Here is a 12972-nt window from a genome sequence, read left to right as displayed (position 1 = left end):
CCACTGTCCCTGTCCCAATACTGGGCTCGAGCCAGTGATCCTCTGCTTCGCAACACACGGCCGCCCTTCTTGACAACAGTACCAACTATTTGAACTAAACAAAGGGTAGCAATTGGATAGCTCCATCGGCGAAATGCCAAGCTGCAGTAGCTGTTGAGTGAGTCTACGGCACCGTCTTAAATCCATTACAATAGCACCTCCCCGAACTAATGCCTGCAGGCTTTAGGTCAGTGGGCTACTACATTCTTTGGGCTCACAATGTGGATCACAGGAGACGGTTCGAATCCCAGTCAGTCACCTTGGTGCCATAACCGGATGGCTGTCGCGTGGTGGAGGAGGTTGAAGAGTAATGAAGGTGATTCGGCAAGGGGTAGCTTGGACATTCCTGCAATTAGGTCTCTTGGCAGATTTTTGGAACTGCCATCCTTTCATATCTTTAGATCTCCAAAACAGAGAAAAACAGAATACATTATTTGAAATTCTCTAAAAATGAATATATATCCTGCACAATTACGGCCCTGTTGTGACTGTGTGCGTTTTCCTTTCATTGATGGGGCTGGGAGGAGTCTGTTGCGGAAGTGAGCCTTTTTTGGTTATCTAAAAGGGGCGTTTCTCAAAGTTTCAAAGAGGTTCATTCTGCGTGTATGTTTTCGGATACATTGTTTCACGCGATCCACAAATTAAGAAGTTGTAACGTTCTTCGGTGACCAGTGATAGTTTCGCAATCTGTTATTATGTCAGAATCGATCAAGAATGTTGCAATATTTGGGGCCACGGGAATGACCGGACTGGTGACATTACCACTGGCTGTTGCAGCGGGTAGGCAACGTTTCTAAATTACATAATTTACTCATTATTGTGAGAGATTGTAGGTTATTTACACAACCCCTCATATATAAATTGCTGTGTAGCCTGGTCCAAAAGTGATCGGAGTGTTCTGACTTATTCCTAAACTATGCTGAACGTGATTCATCTGATTTCCTATGCAATGCTATAGGGCAGCAGACATCTGTCATTAGCATATGCTATACTAGTGTAATTGGAAGTGTAATTTGCCACAGCCTTCCTCTGGGGGGGAAAAAAGTAATTATATTTTATTCTATTTGTGTTTTTATTTTCTATTCTATTCCAATCTGATTTGTTCTATTCCGTGCTATTAATTACATAGTTTAAAAATAATAGCAAAAGTGCTAAAAAGGCAGATATCATTTGGCTTATTTGATTAACAAGGGTGTTCGTTTCCTTGCTCTGAGATCACGCGACAGAAGTGTTGAGTCATGCAAGTCGTTATAGTGTTCTGCTGACTGATGATTGGGATGAGTGCATTGCAGTGCGCGGCAGATACGCGATGAAGTCCGCTGTCCGCTTATCATGCTTATCCAGAACACTGGGATGGCCTAATCAATTCGACCCACAGCCATGCTCTAGAATTGAGATCCATTCATCAAAAATGAACTAATTGCCTACATTACATATTCCTCTCTTCTTCATATTCCCATCAGACTGAAATACCTATGGATCATTGGTAGATGATAAGATGAGTCAATAAATTCATAATGCTTCTTTGTTCATCATTGTCTACAGGTTACAATGTGACAGTGCTGGTGAGAGACTCTGCCAGGCTGCCTGTAGAACACAAAGCCTGCAGGGTGGTGGTGGGAGATGTCCTCAATAAGGACGATGTGAAGAAGACCATGGAGGGTCAGGATGCTGTTATCATCATTTTGGGCACCAGGAGTGACCTCGGTAAGTTTAGGCAAACCTTCATTAGTAGGCTATAGGAATTTTAAGTTAGTAAAAACATATGTTAAGTTGTCTGAATAAAACCAAGTTATAACAGATATGTTATACAAGCTGAAATATATCTTGAGGTGCAAATCAAAATGGAAGTGTTCATGAGTCTCATTAAAACATGTTTTCTGTTATGAGTTAAATATGTTTTGTAATAATGTTCAGGGTGAGTTGCAGTGACTAACTGCACTAGGGGTTGCTGCACTAGGCCTACACATTTTAATGCTTAGGCCAGGATAATGGTCAGTATGTTCATGTTTCAGTTGCAATCCACAGGTCCCACAACAATGATGTCAGAAGGAACCAGAAACATCTTAGACGCCATGAAAGCTCGGGGGATCCGCAAAGTAGTTGGCTGCATGTCAGGTACAGAGGAATCTTGGACAGTCAGGGTCACAGCATCTTTCCAACTTCCAATAAACTACCATAAAGAAACCATATCCTTATATTGTCCCCCCGTCTCTTTTCAAAGCCTTCCTCCTATGGGACCGGTCTAAAGTGCCACCCAGGCTGCTGTCGGTCACAGAGGACCATGATAGGATGTACATGGTGCTGAAGGAGTCAGGGCTGGACTTTGTGGCTGTCATGCCCCCTCACATCGACGGTTAGTTGTCGCCCTTCCCCAATCAGTAGAAATGTAGTACTGTACTACTATACTGTAAGTGGTTCCAGTGATGACATGATAGGCCGATCATCCCTCCTCACACACTACCCACTGAGCAAATGAAACGTCTATTCAATGTTGGTCCAATGTAATTTAATTGAAATTACATGGAAACAACATTGATTCAAAGTGTGTGCCCAGTGGGTATGTACTGGATCGATTAGTGTTATTCAAGTAATATTAAACATTACAAACATATTGAGTAAAAATTGTCTGAATATGTAATAATATTAGGTGCCTTATATTGCACTGCTAAATATAAATGCTATTCCCAACAGATAATCTCCCTTTGACTGAGAAGTACACAGTGACAGAGAACATGCTGAAAGGGCGGGTCATTTCCAAATATGACCTGGGACACTTCTTCGTCAAGTGCCTGTCCATCTCTGACTGGGACAGGAAGACCGTTGGGGTTTGCGGGGAATACAGTTAACCCGAACAAGACAGAGCCCTCCCTTTTCCGTTTCCATAAACCACTTACCACAGCTGGCCTATCAGACACCGCAACATAGATCTTATTTCGACAGGCCAATCTTTCTTGCTTGAAAGAAATGGCAGCTTTGGCTTTTGCTAATGTTTTGTAACTATTTTGTTTATCTTGGATATTATAATGTATGAAAAATGTAATATGTTAATAATCTTTGTAGTTGTGTGTGGGTCTCATACTTTGTGCAGACTTTTTAATTAACTACATAGCCAATATTGTTCAAATATCTATCTTACTTTTATTTTGTATATTTTTTAACCCAACAGCAATTGAATGTTGACTGAGTATGTATGAGTGCAAAGTGAGTCATCAATTAGGCCTATGTGCTATTTATAGCCAAGGCCTACTTCTAGCCTGATCGTGTGCTGTGTCAGAATTTTATAGCTAGCTTTTGAAATAAAGAGTTTTTTAATGCAACGTAGTTGTGAGGTGGCAGTCTTTGTGTCACATTCTCTAAAAAAACATGTCAACAATGTTTATCAGAGGTATTTGCTGGCACTATGTAGCTATTGAGGGTGAACAGCTGAAATTGAGCATGAACCAAAGTCTGTGGTTATAGGTGAACTAGCACCTGACCTGTGCCATGAAAGTCTTAAAGGCTTCTTAGCAGAGGCAGTAGTACACTCACATACAGGGTCACTATTCCCCATCTCTAGAAGTGTCACATACACAAACCCCTATGTGAACCAGTGTTGCCTACTTAACAACGTTGTCGCTATATTTAGCGAGTATTCAGACCGCTCTAGCGACACATTTTCAAAAAAGTGCCTAGCGACAAATCTAGCAACTTTTTCCGATGTTATTGGAGACTTTTGTAGACTCTGACGTGAAAGCACATATCGTTCTTACTCTTCTCAACGAGCAGCCCCACCCCCATCCCAAAGCATTCACAGGCGGCCCAGTCCTCACGCAGCAGTCCCTCCCAGCTGCAGTCAGAGCAGGCGATGCTCACCCCTCCGCGTCCAGACTGCAATTGAATCGCGCATGCGGGAAGCCGCCGCTGGCTGATCCCGCCCTCGCTTACATAAAAAAATATATATATTAACCTGAACTAGAGCCAGACTAGTTACCATAATTTTCTCACATTGCCATTGACAGTTTTTTCTATTGTCTCTTTTTGGTCAATTTAGATTGTTAATGTAGATTGTATACATTTAAAAAAAAAGATAGTTAAAAAAGTTTATGTTTTACTGTGACTTGTTGTAGGCTCCTAAGTGGACCATAAGGTTAAAAACCAAACCAAATTAAGAAAACTAAACGAAATAAATAAATAAATAAAAAACTAAGTAACTCCGCCAATGTCTCTTTTGGGTCACTTTCGCCGGCCCCAAGCCCGGATAAAGGAGGAGGGTTGGAATTGTGACATAAAAAACCCCAAGAATCGACAGAAGAAAGTTCATTGGTAGTTCTAAACATATTTAGGGTGTTTTTTACTCACTTTATGTCTCTCCCATGACGTTATTCCTCTCTCCTACAGCGTCCATCACAATTACATGCACATGGCCAATTATACAAATTAGGCGATGACGTTATTTAGCGACTTCTAGCGACTTTTAGGACAGCCAATAGCTACTTTCCTTACTGAGGAGTTGGCATCACTGATGTGAACACTTCAAACAAAAGCTAAAAGACTGCTGGGACTACCCCACTGTAAACAACAGTCCTTTATCTACTGCAATTCTGACGAGTTTGAATTTCTAATTTGGCGAATGAGACACATTTGAAGCTTTCTGTTTGAATATAGAGACAAACAAGTTGGCATATAATAACTTGCGTAGCCTAATATCACAGTAGCATGGGTATGCAAAGCATTCAGTAACTTTTTGGGCAATGTAGCTCGTGACAGTCCATAGCTGGCTTTGTCAAAATAGCCTAGCCTATTGTTAACCCAAAGAAAATCGCTTGCTTATCATAAACTCATGTTTTTTTTATTGAAATACAAAACGTCATCGGGTCTAACGTCAAATCACAGGCACTCCTTCGATATAATGTTGTTTTTTGACGAAAATTAAAACGTTTCAGTTTGTCACTTTCACGAGGTTGGAGTAAGAATATGTTCCACTACTTAAGACATCGGCTCGAATCTAGGTGTTTTTAGATTTCGAGAAAATTAAGAACTAAGAAATATTTTTTCACTTCCCTCATTGACTTATCAAACCCCGGCCGGGTCTGTTTGGTCAGATTTTGGCAAGAGTGAAACTTCTCGCTTCGCCTCTTCTTCTCTGGTGAAACTTAAATCTCGGGCGGGAACGAGTTTACTTTTTAGTTTGCCGGTGGGTTTTGTACCGAGCCGGTGAGCTAGGCAAACAAATAAGACATATTTGGACCTAACATCATTCATTACTTTTGTATATCGAAAAGATAACTGAAGACAGATGAACAGTTGCACACGACAGGTTTGTTGTTGTTTTGCCAAATTGCGACAAAGTAGGAAGTGGAGAAAACGCTAGTAATGTAGTAGCTAGCTTGCTAAATTAGTTAGCTAACTTACGTTAGATAGCTACTAGCTATATTGCTAGCTAGTTATTATATTCCCACACTGCAGTCAACTCACCATGTAACGTGTCTTGATGGGATCTCTAAAGAATCTTATCAAGTTTTGTGTTCTCCATCTAGCTAACTACGTTAGGTCGAGGAGGATGATGATGATATCCAAGGGACAGAAGCGCAAAGTCGATGATGTTGTGGGGGGCATGCGTAGCGGCACTTGGGAGAGCCAGCGGCAGTCAGTGCTTGGCATCACCCTTGTCAAGTACCACCGCGGGCAGGAGCTGATGGAGCCTAGTTTGCGCCGCTCCGTGTTGATAGCCAACACCCTGCGGCATATACACCTAGAAAACAAGCCTACATATGGGTTAGTTAACCTGGCAGGACCAGTGCCACCCATGGTCCCATCTAAACCCTGCATCCACAGGGAGTCTGGTCTGGGTGTTGTAAACAGTGCCTCAGGTGTCGAGGACAAGGAGGATGTCTGGATGTCCTCAGAGAGTGACTTCTCCCTGTCAGGTGCTGTCTCCTCCATTCTGAAAGAACTAGACTTGACCGTTGATGGAGGGCTAGGTCCTCAGGCACCTCAGAGGACACCTTTCAGGTCCATTGAGAACCTATCTGGAGACCTGGGGCTCAAACGGAGCTCTGAGGGGTGTAGAACCTCAGAGGGGGTGGCTTTTGGTAGCGTGGAGGAGGTCATGTGTTCCAGCTACCTGCAGGATGTGAAACTAGATGAACTTTTCCATGACATCGACACATCGGTGTTTGACAAGGAGATGGGGGTCCGAGCACTCTCTGCTGCAGCCAGTGACGAGCTGCTTAAGTACTTACCCTCTCTGTCCTCCGTTCCGTCCACTTCACCCTCTCTCTTCTCTCTCAACCAGAGCTTCAGGGACCTGAATGAGCTGGAGCACATCATGGAAATACTGGTAGAGTCTTGATCACCAGAACTTTGAGGAAATTAGGACATTATAAAGAGAACAAGACATTAGGGGCCTCCCGGGTGGCGCAGTGGTCTAAGGCACTACATCGCAGTGCTAGCTGTGCTACCAGAGACTCAGGGTTCGAGCACAGGCTCTGTCGCAGCCGGCCGCGACCGGGAGGCCCATGGGGCGGCGCACAATTGGCCTAGCGTCGTCCGGGTTAGGGAGGGTTTGGCCGGCAGGGATATCCTTGTCTCATCGCGCACTAGTGACTCCTGTGGCGGGCCGGGAGCAGTGCACGCTGACCAGGTTGCTAGGTGTACGGTGTTTCCTCCGACACATTGGTGCGCGCTGTGTTAAGAAGCAGTGCGGCTTGGTTGGGTTGTGTTTCGGAGGACGCATGGCTCTCGACCTTCGTGCAGGAGTTGTAGCGATGAGACAAGACAGTAACTACTAACAATTGGATACCATGAAAAAGGGGGTAAAAAAAAAAGAGAACAAGACATTGAAATTCAGTGTTCACTCTGTCCAGTTGATCACATGGTTTAATGAGTGAAATGTGCTATTTTTATACAAAAGAAGAAAAAGCTGAATGAGAGATTACCCTACTTTTTCTAGTATTCCTTATGCCTAGCTATATCAAGAGATTATATTGTAAGATGTTACTAATAGCAAAGCAGTTCAGACTGACGTCTAAGAAAGGAATTAGTGGGTAGGTAGGATTGCTTCAGGCATCTATTTAATTGAAGGTAGATTACCATTTTTTTATGTGTAAAAACATTAACCTGAGGGGAAATGTCATCTTTGAAGACATCCCCTTCACTGGTCTTACTCCAGTAAGTAGAGGGTTAATATTGAACACATTCTCACATCCTTCAATATCACAAAAGTACAACTGAACTACAATAATACTGTATTGTATTGGTCAGTATGTTTTGTGGTAGTAGTTTTAACTTGCCTAACCAGTATGCATAATTAGGCTACATATTGAGCTGTGCCACTAACTTACAGCCAGCTTTAGCCATTAGGAAATACAAATATTACCTTAACCCGAGTTACTGGCTGTGAAATGTCATGGTGCTTACCAGTAGTTCAATATCCGGTTATAACAGCTGGAGGTAATATAGAGGAATTCCTCAATTTGGTTCTGTCGTGCGTGCAATGATGTCTAAGGGGAAAAATAGTGTTTGCTTGCAGTAACTTGGTTGTAGTAATATCCCAAACGGAAGTGGCAGTTTCATCATTAAGGGTTTTATTAAGGTCTATTGTGTGGCATTTTTAGAAAATGTCTAACCAGGGTCAGAAATGGTTCAAAGGATGAGTTATTTATAGAAAATTACTATTTAAATGTTCAGCTAAATATGTGATCTATATGTTACACAATGGCAGTTTATATTTTTTATATTCTTGTTTATATAATGCATTTTGTCTCAATGCCCTGAAAAAGCAAATTATGCTGCCATTTTACAATGAAAGACATGTAAGTGCACTGTCAAATTTATGCAAACACAATGTTAATATTTTTTTATACATTCTAAAATTAAATGGGTTTGTGCCAATCCTTTCAAACAATGACACTTGTCTCAACTGCGCTACAGTACAGTAAATTCACACCTTCGGTGGGGATCCTACTGCAGAACACTAGCAAGCAGCCAGAGAAAATACTCAACGTACCGTTCTGACCCCAAGTGGACATTGTCAGAACAATGCAAGTGCCTCGCAACGATGCAAATGCTGGTGAAATTGTGCTGTTGAATTGTTAAGGTGCATGTGAAAATGTCATACGTATGTAGTAACTGATAATGTAATAACTGCCCATAATGTAATCGCTGCTAATGTAATAACTTTTGCATGTATAATGTAATAAATGCTAATAATTCATATATATACTGAACGCGTAGCGTAACATTAAAATTAGTAGATAGTGATAGAGCTGACGTCATCCAAGTATTCCCATGGAAAACTCCTGAAGGCTCATTAAGCAGCAGGTATTTTAATTTCAAACTTGCCCAGAGGAAGGATATGGAATCCCATTGGGTAATGAATGGAGGAACGTATAACGCCCTACCCAGCAGACTGTTGACCAATCGCTTTCACGTTGTCAGGCTGCGTCACGCGGTTGCTAAATTAATTGTCACGCAATCCCTTCTCAAAGTCAGGGTATGAGTCGAGAAACATGCCTATTTTCCTCGAAAGTACTTAATGTCGATTCCAAAGCTATACAATATTACAGATAGCAAGTTAAGTATCTCATATCTTGGAAAATATTTGTAATATTGTTGACGAAATTCATGCTAATGTTGGCTTTTTGAGCTAGCGCCCAACTGACTCCCATTCACTCCTTGTCCTATAATAGCCCAGCATTCACCGCGCGGCCCATTGACGTGGCATGGGCAACGGTTCCCATCTCCTCAAAAGTATATCTGCCCTTGCAAATCGATCTGCAGGTTGAATATGGTGAGATTGTAGACGCCTAAATTGCTAGTGCAGTTTGTTTAGGCGATTTTACAGCTAACTAGCTACTTTACATGCTAATATTGTCTGGTATTATGTGTAGCCAGCCCAAAGAGCGAGCATTGCATTGTGGATTTTGTAGTCAACTTGAGCTGCAACAGATTTCCAGAACGATTTTCCATGTTGCTACCAACCTTATAATGCCAGAATGAAACATTTGTTCACCAAAAAATATTGTTCTCACGTGTTAGTGTTATTTAACACTGAATTAAAGGAATTAGTGGTTTTGGGTGAATTGTTCTTTTTAACGTCTATGGCATGAGGGTGCAAGCTTCCTCGTAGCCTGCCGGACCGTGATTGGTCTGTGTTAGCACGTGGTCCTGTGCGATGACAATGTATACTGAACAAAAATATAAACGCAGCATGCAACAATTTCAAAGATTTGTACTGAATTACAGTTCATATAAGGAAATCTATCATGAATTTCGTCAACAATATTACAAATATTTTCCAAGATATGAAATACATTAATTGTAATTAATTTAATCTATGGATTTCACATGACTGGGAATAAAGACATGCATCTGCTGGTCACAGATACCTTTAAAAAAAAAAAAGTAGGTGCGTGTATCAGAAAACCAGTGAGTATCTGGTGTGACCACCATTTGCTTTATGTAGCACGACACATCTTTTTTTGCATAGTTGATCAGGCTGTTGATTGTGGAATGTTGTCCCACTCCTCTTCAAGAGCTGTGATAAGATGCTGGATGTTGAAGGGAACTGTAACACGCTGTTGTACACGTCGATCCAGAGCAACCCAAACATGCTCAATGAGTGACATGTCCGGTGTGTATGCAGGCCATGGATGAACTGGGACATTTGCAGCTTCCAGATATTGTGTACAGATCCTTGCGACACGGGGCTGTGTATTATCATGCTGAAACATGGTGATGGCAGCGGATCAATGGCACGACAATGGGCCTCAGGATCTCATCACGGTATCTCTGTGCATTCAATTTGCCATCGATAAAATGCAATTGTGTTTGTTTTTTGTAGATTATGCCTGTCCATACCATAACCCCACCGCCACCATAGGGCACTCTGTTCACATTGACATCAGCAAACCTCTTGCCTACACGACGCCATACACATGGTCTGCGGTTTTGAGGCCGGTTGGACGTACTGCCAAATTCTCTAAAACGACATTGGAAGCGTGTTATGGTGGATACATGAACATTACATTCTTTGGCAAACGCTCTGGTGGACATTCCTGCAGTCAGCATGCCAATTGCACGCTCCCTCAAAACTTGAGACATCTTTGGCATTGTGTTGTGTGACAAAACTGCACATTTTAGTAGCCTTTTATTGTTCCCATCACAAGGTGCACCTGTGTAATTATCACACTGTTTAATCAGCTTGTTGTTATGCCACACCTTGTGTGTGGATTGATTATTTTGGCAAAGGAGAAATGTTCACTAACGTGTGGCTGTTTCGTGTGATGTATTGTCTTTTTTGCCCTTTGTGCTGTTGTCTGTGCCCAACAATGTTTGTAACATGTTTGTGTAGTTGTGTTGTTGCTGCCATGCTGTGTTGTCTTAGGTCTCTCTGTATGTAGTGTTGTGGTGTCTCTCTTGTCCTGATGTGTGTTTTGTCCTATATTTTTAATCCCAGCCCCCATCCAGACAGGAGGCCTTTTGCCTATTGGTAGGCCTTCATTGTAAATAAGAATTCATTAACTGACTTGCCTAGTTAAATAAAAATGTAAAATATGGGACCAACACATTACGTTTACATTTTTGTTCAGTGTAGTAGTCAGAATGGATCACTATTTAATTAAATATCTCAATTTGGAGCGAACTTTCAAATAATTCCCCATGGGGATTGAACTTGATCATAAACTAATTTGAGGCCAAAACGGACGTCTAAAAAAAAATGTGGTTTGGCCATTCTGGAGATCGTAATTGGCTTTCGGCACCGCTAGGTTGCTACGTAGTAACCGACCAGCAGAGTTCGTGACATCACGCTCCAGACATCAGTAGTGTAATAACTTAAACCAATAATGTAATAACCTAAAATAACTCTTTAATGGCATGCATATTAAGAAACACTTTGCATTTGCATCCATTGCCACAACAGACTTGCAAGGGGGGTTACTATTGCACTTCCATTTTGACCTTGCAAACATCCAGTGTCGTCAGAGAGGGGAAAAAACTGCTCAATTTGAAGACACCTTTCAGTCATGCGATTAGACAAATTGTAATTATAACAAAAATATTCAACATGATTTTTTCTCCTTATCCCAGGATAGACTAGGCTACTTTGCTTTAGAGATTAATCCAGACCCATTAAGATGGAGATGGAACCAGACACTCACTCCGCTCACTCACCCCACCCTTAACCCATTGGTCCAAGGCCAAAATCCATGTTTTTTCCACTACTTTCAATTATCTGCCTTTACAATCCTCATGAGCCTCACATATGGAAGTGTTGCACCTTTTCTTTTTCAGGTAAACCAAATACAAGAAATATTTTAATACAAAGTTGCCTTTATGGCGCCATTTTACATACAGTTGAAGTTGGAACTTTACATACACGTAGGTTGGAATCATTAAAACTCGTTTTTCAACCACTCCAAAAATTTCTTGTTAACAAACTATAGTTTTGGCAAGTCGGTTAGGACATCTACTTTGTGCATGACAAGTATTTTTTCCAACAATTGTTTACAGATTATTTCACTTATTAATTCACTATCACAATTCCAGTGGGCCAGAAGTTACATACACTAAGTTGACTGCCTTTAAACAGCTTGGAAAATTCCAGAAAATGATGTCATGGCTTTAGAAGCTTCTGATAGGCTAATTGACATCATTTGAGTCAATTGGAGGTGTACCTGTGGATGTATTTCAAGGCCTACCTTCAAACTCAGTGCCTCTTTGCTTGACATCATGTGAAAATCCAAAGAAATCAGCCTAGACCTCAGAAATAAAATAGTAGACCTCCACAAGTCTGGTTCATTCTTGGGAGCAATTTCCAAATGCCCGAAGGTACCACGTTCATCTTTAAAAACAATAGTATGCAAGTATTAACACCATGGGACCACGTAGCCGTCATACCCCTCAGAAAGGAGATGCGTTCTGTTTCCTAGAGATGAACGTACTTTGGTGCGAAAAGTGCAAATCAATCCCAGAACAGTGAAGGACCTTGTGAAGATGCTGGAGGAAACAGGTACAAAAGTATCTATACCCACAGTAAAACAAGTCCTATACTGACATAACCTGAAAGGCCGCTCAGCAAGGAAGAAGCCACTGCTCCAAAACCGCCATAAAAAAGCCAGACTACGGTTTGCAACTGCACATGGGGACAAAGATCAAACTTTTTGGAGAAATATCCTCTGGTCTGATGAAACAAAAATAGAACTGTTTGGCCATAATGACCATCGTTATGTTTGGAGGAAAAAGGGGGAGGCTTGCAAGCCGAAGAACACCATCCCAATCGTGAAGCACGGGGGTGGCAGCATCATGTTGTGGGGGTCCTTTGCTGCAGGAGGGACTGGTGCACGTCAAAATAGATGGCATCATGATGGAAAATTATGTGGATATATTGAAGCAACATCTCAAGACATCAGTCAGGAAGTTAAAGCTTTGTCGCAAAGGGGTCTTCCAAATGGACAATGACCCCAAGCATACTTCCAAACTGGTGGCAAAATGGTTTAAGGACAACAAAGTCAAGGTATTGGAGTGGCCATCACAAAGCCCTGACCTCAGTCCCATAGAACATTTGTGGGCAGAACTGAAAAAGCTTGTGCGAGCAAAGAGGCCTACAAACCTGACAGTTACACCAGCTCTGTCAGGAGGAATGGGCCAAAATTCACCCAACTTATTGTGGGAAGCTTGTGGACGGCTACCCGAAACATTTGACCCAAGTTAAACAATTTAAAGGCAATGCCACCAAATACTAATTGAGTGTATGTAAACTTCTGACCCACTGGGAATGTGATGAAGAAATAAATAAAAGAAATAAATCACTCTACTATTATGACATTTCACACTCTTAAAATAAAGTGGTGATTCTAACTGACCTAAGATAGTGATTTTTACTAGGATTAAATGTCAGGAATTGTGAAAAACTGAGTTTAAACGTAGTTGGCTAAGGTGTATGTAAAC

General features: G+C 41.6%; 2 protein-coding genes across 2 annotated transcripts; both read left to right on the top strand.

Annotated features, from left to right (window-relative positions):
- Positions 1-632: 632 nt before the first annotated feature.
- Positions 633-3363, top strand: LOC120018812 (flavin reductase (NADPH)-like). Its single transcript, XM_038962025.1, has 5 exons — positions 633-819; positions 1585-1746; positions 2068-2157; positions 2264-2395; positions 2734-3363. Exons 1-5 carry the CDS (start codon positions 735-737, stop codon positions 2886-2888), a joined length of 624 nt encoding a protein of 207 aa, XP_038817953.1. The 5' UTR covers positions 633-734; the 3' UTR covers positions 2889-3363.
- A 1835-nt stretch (positions 3364-5198) lies between these two features.
- Positions 5199-6542, top strand: LOC120018885 (SERTA domain-containing protein 3-like). Its single transcript, XM_038962106.1, has 2 exons — positions 5199-5338; positions 5559-6542. Exon 2 carries the CDS (start codon positions 5582-5584, stop codon positions 6371-6373), a length of 792 nt encoding a protein of 263 aa, XP_038818034.1. The 5' UTR covers positions 5199-5338; positions 5559-5581; the 3' UTR covers positions 6374-6542.
- The last annotated feature ends 6430 nt before the right edge of the window (positions 6543-12972 follow it).

This window comes from Salvelinus namaycush, chromosome 23 (genome assembly GCF_016432855.1).
Source record: "Salvelinus namaycush isolate Seneca chromosome 23, SaNama_1.0, whole genome shotgun sequence".
In the NCBI taxonomy this organism is placed as follows: Eukaryota; Metazoa; Chordata; class Actinopteri; order Salmoniformes; family Salmonidae; genus Salvelinus; species Salvelinus namaycush.
Note: the sequence above shows the minus strand (reverse complement) of the source record. Positions and strands in the feature narration are given on the sequence as shown.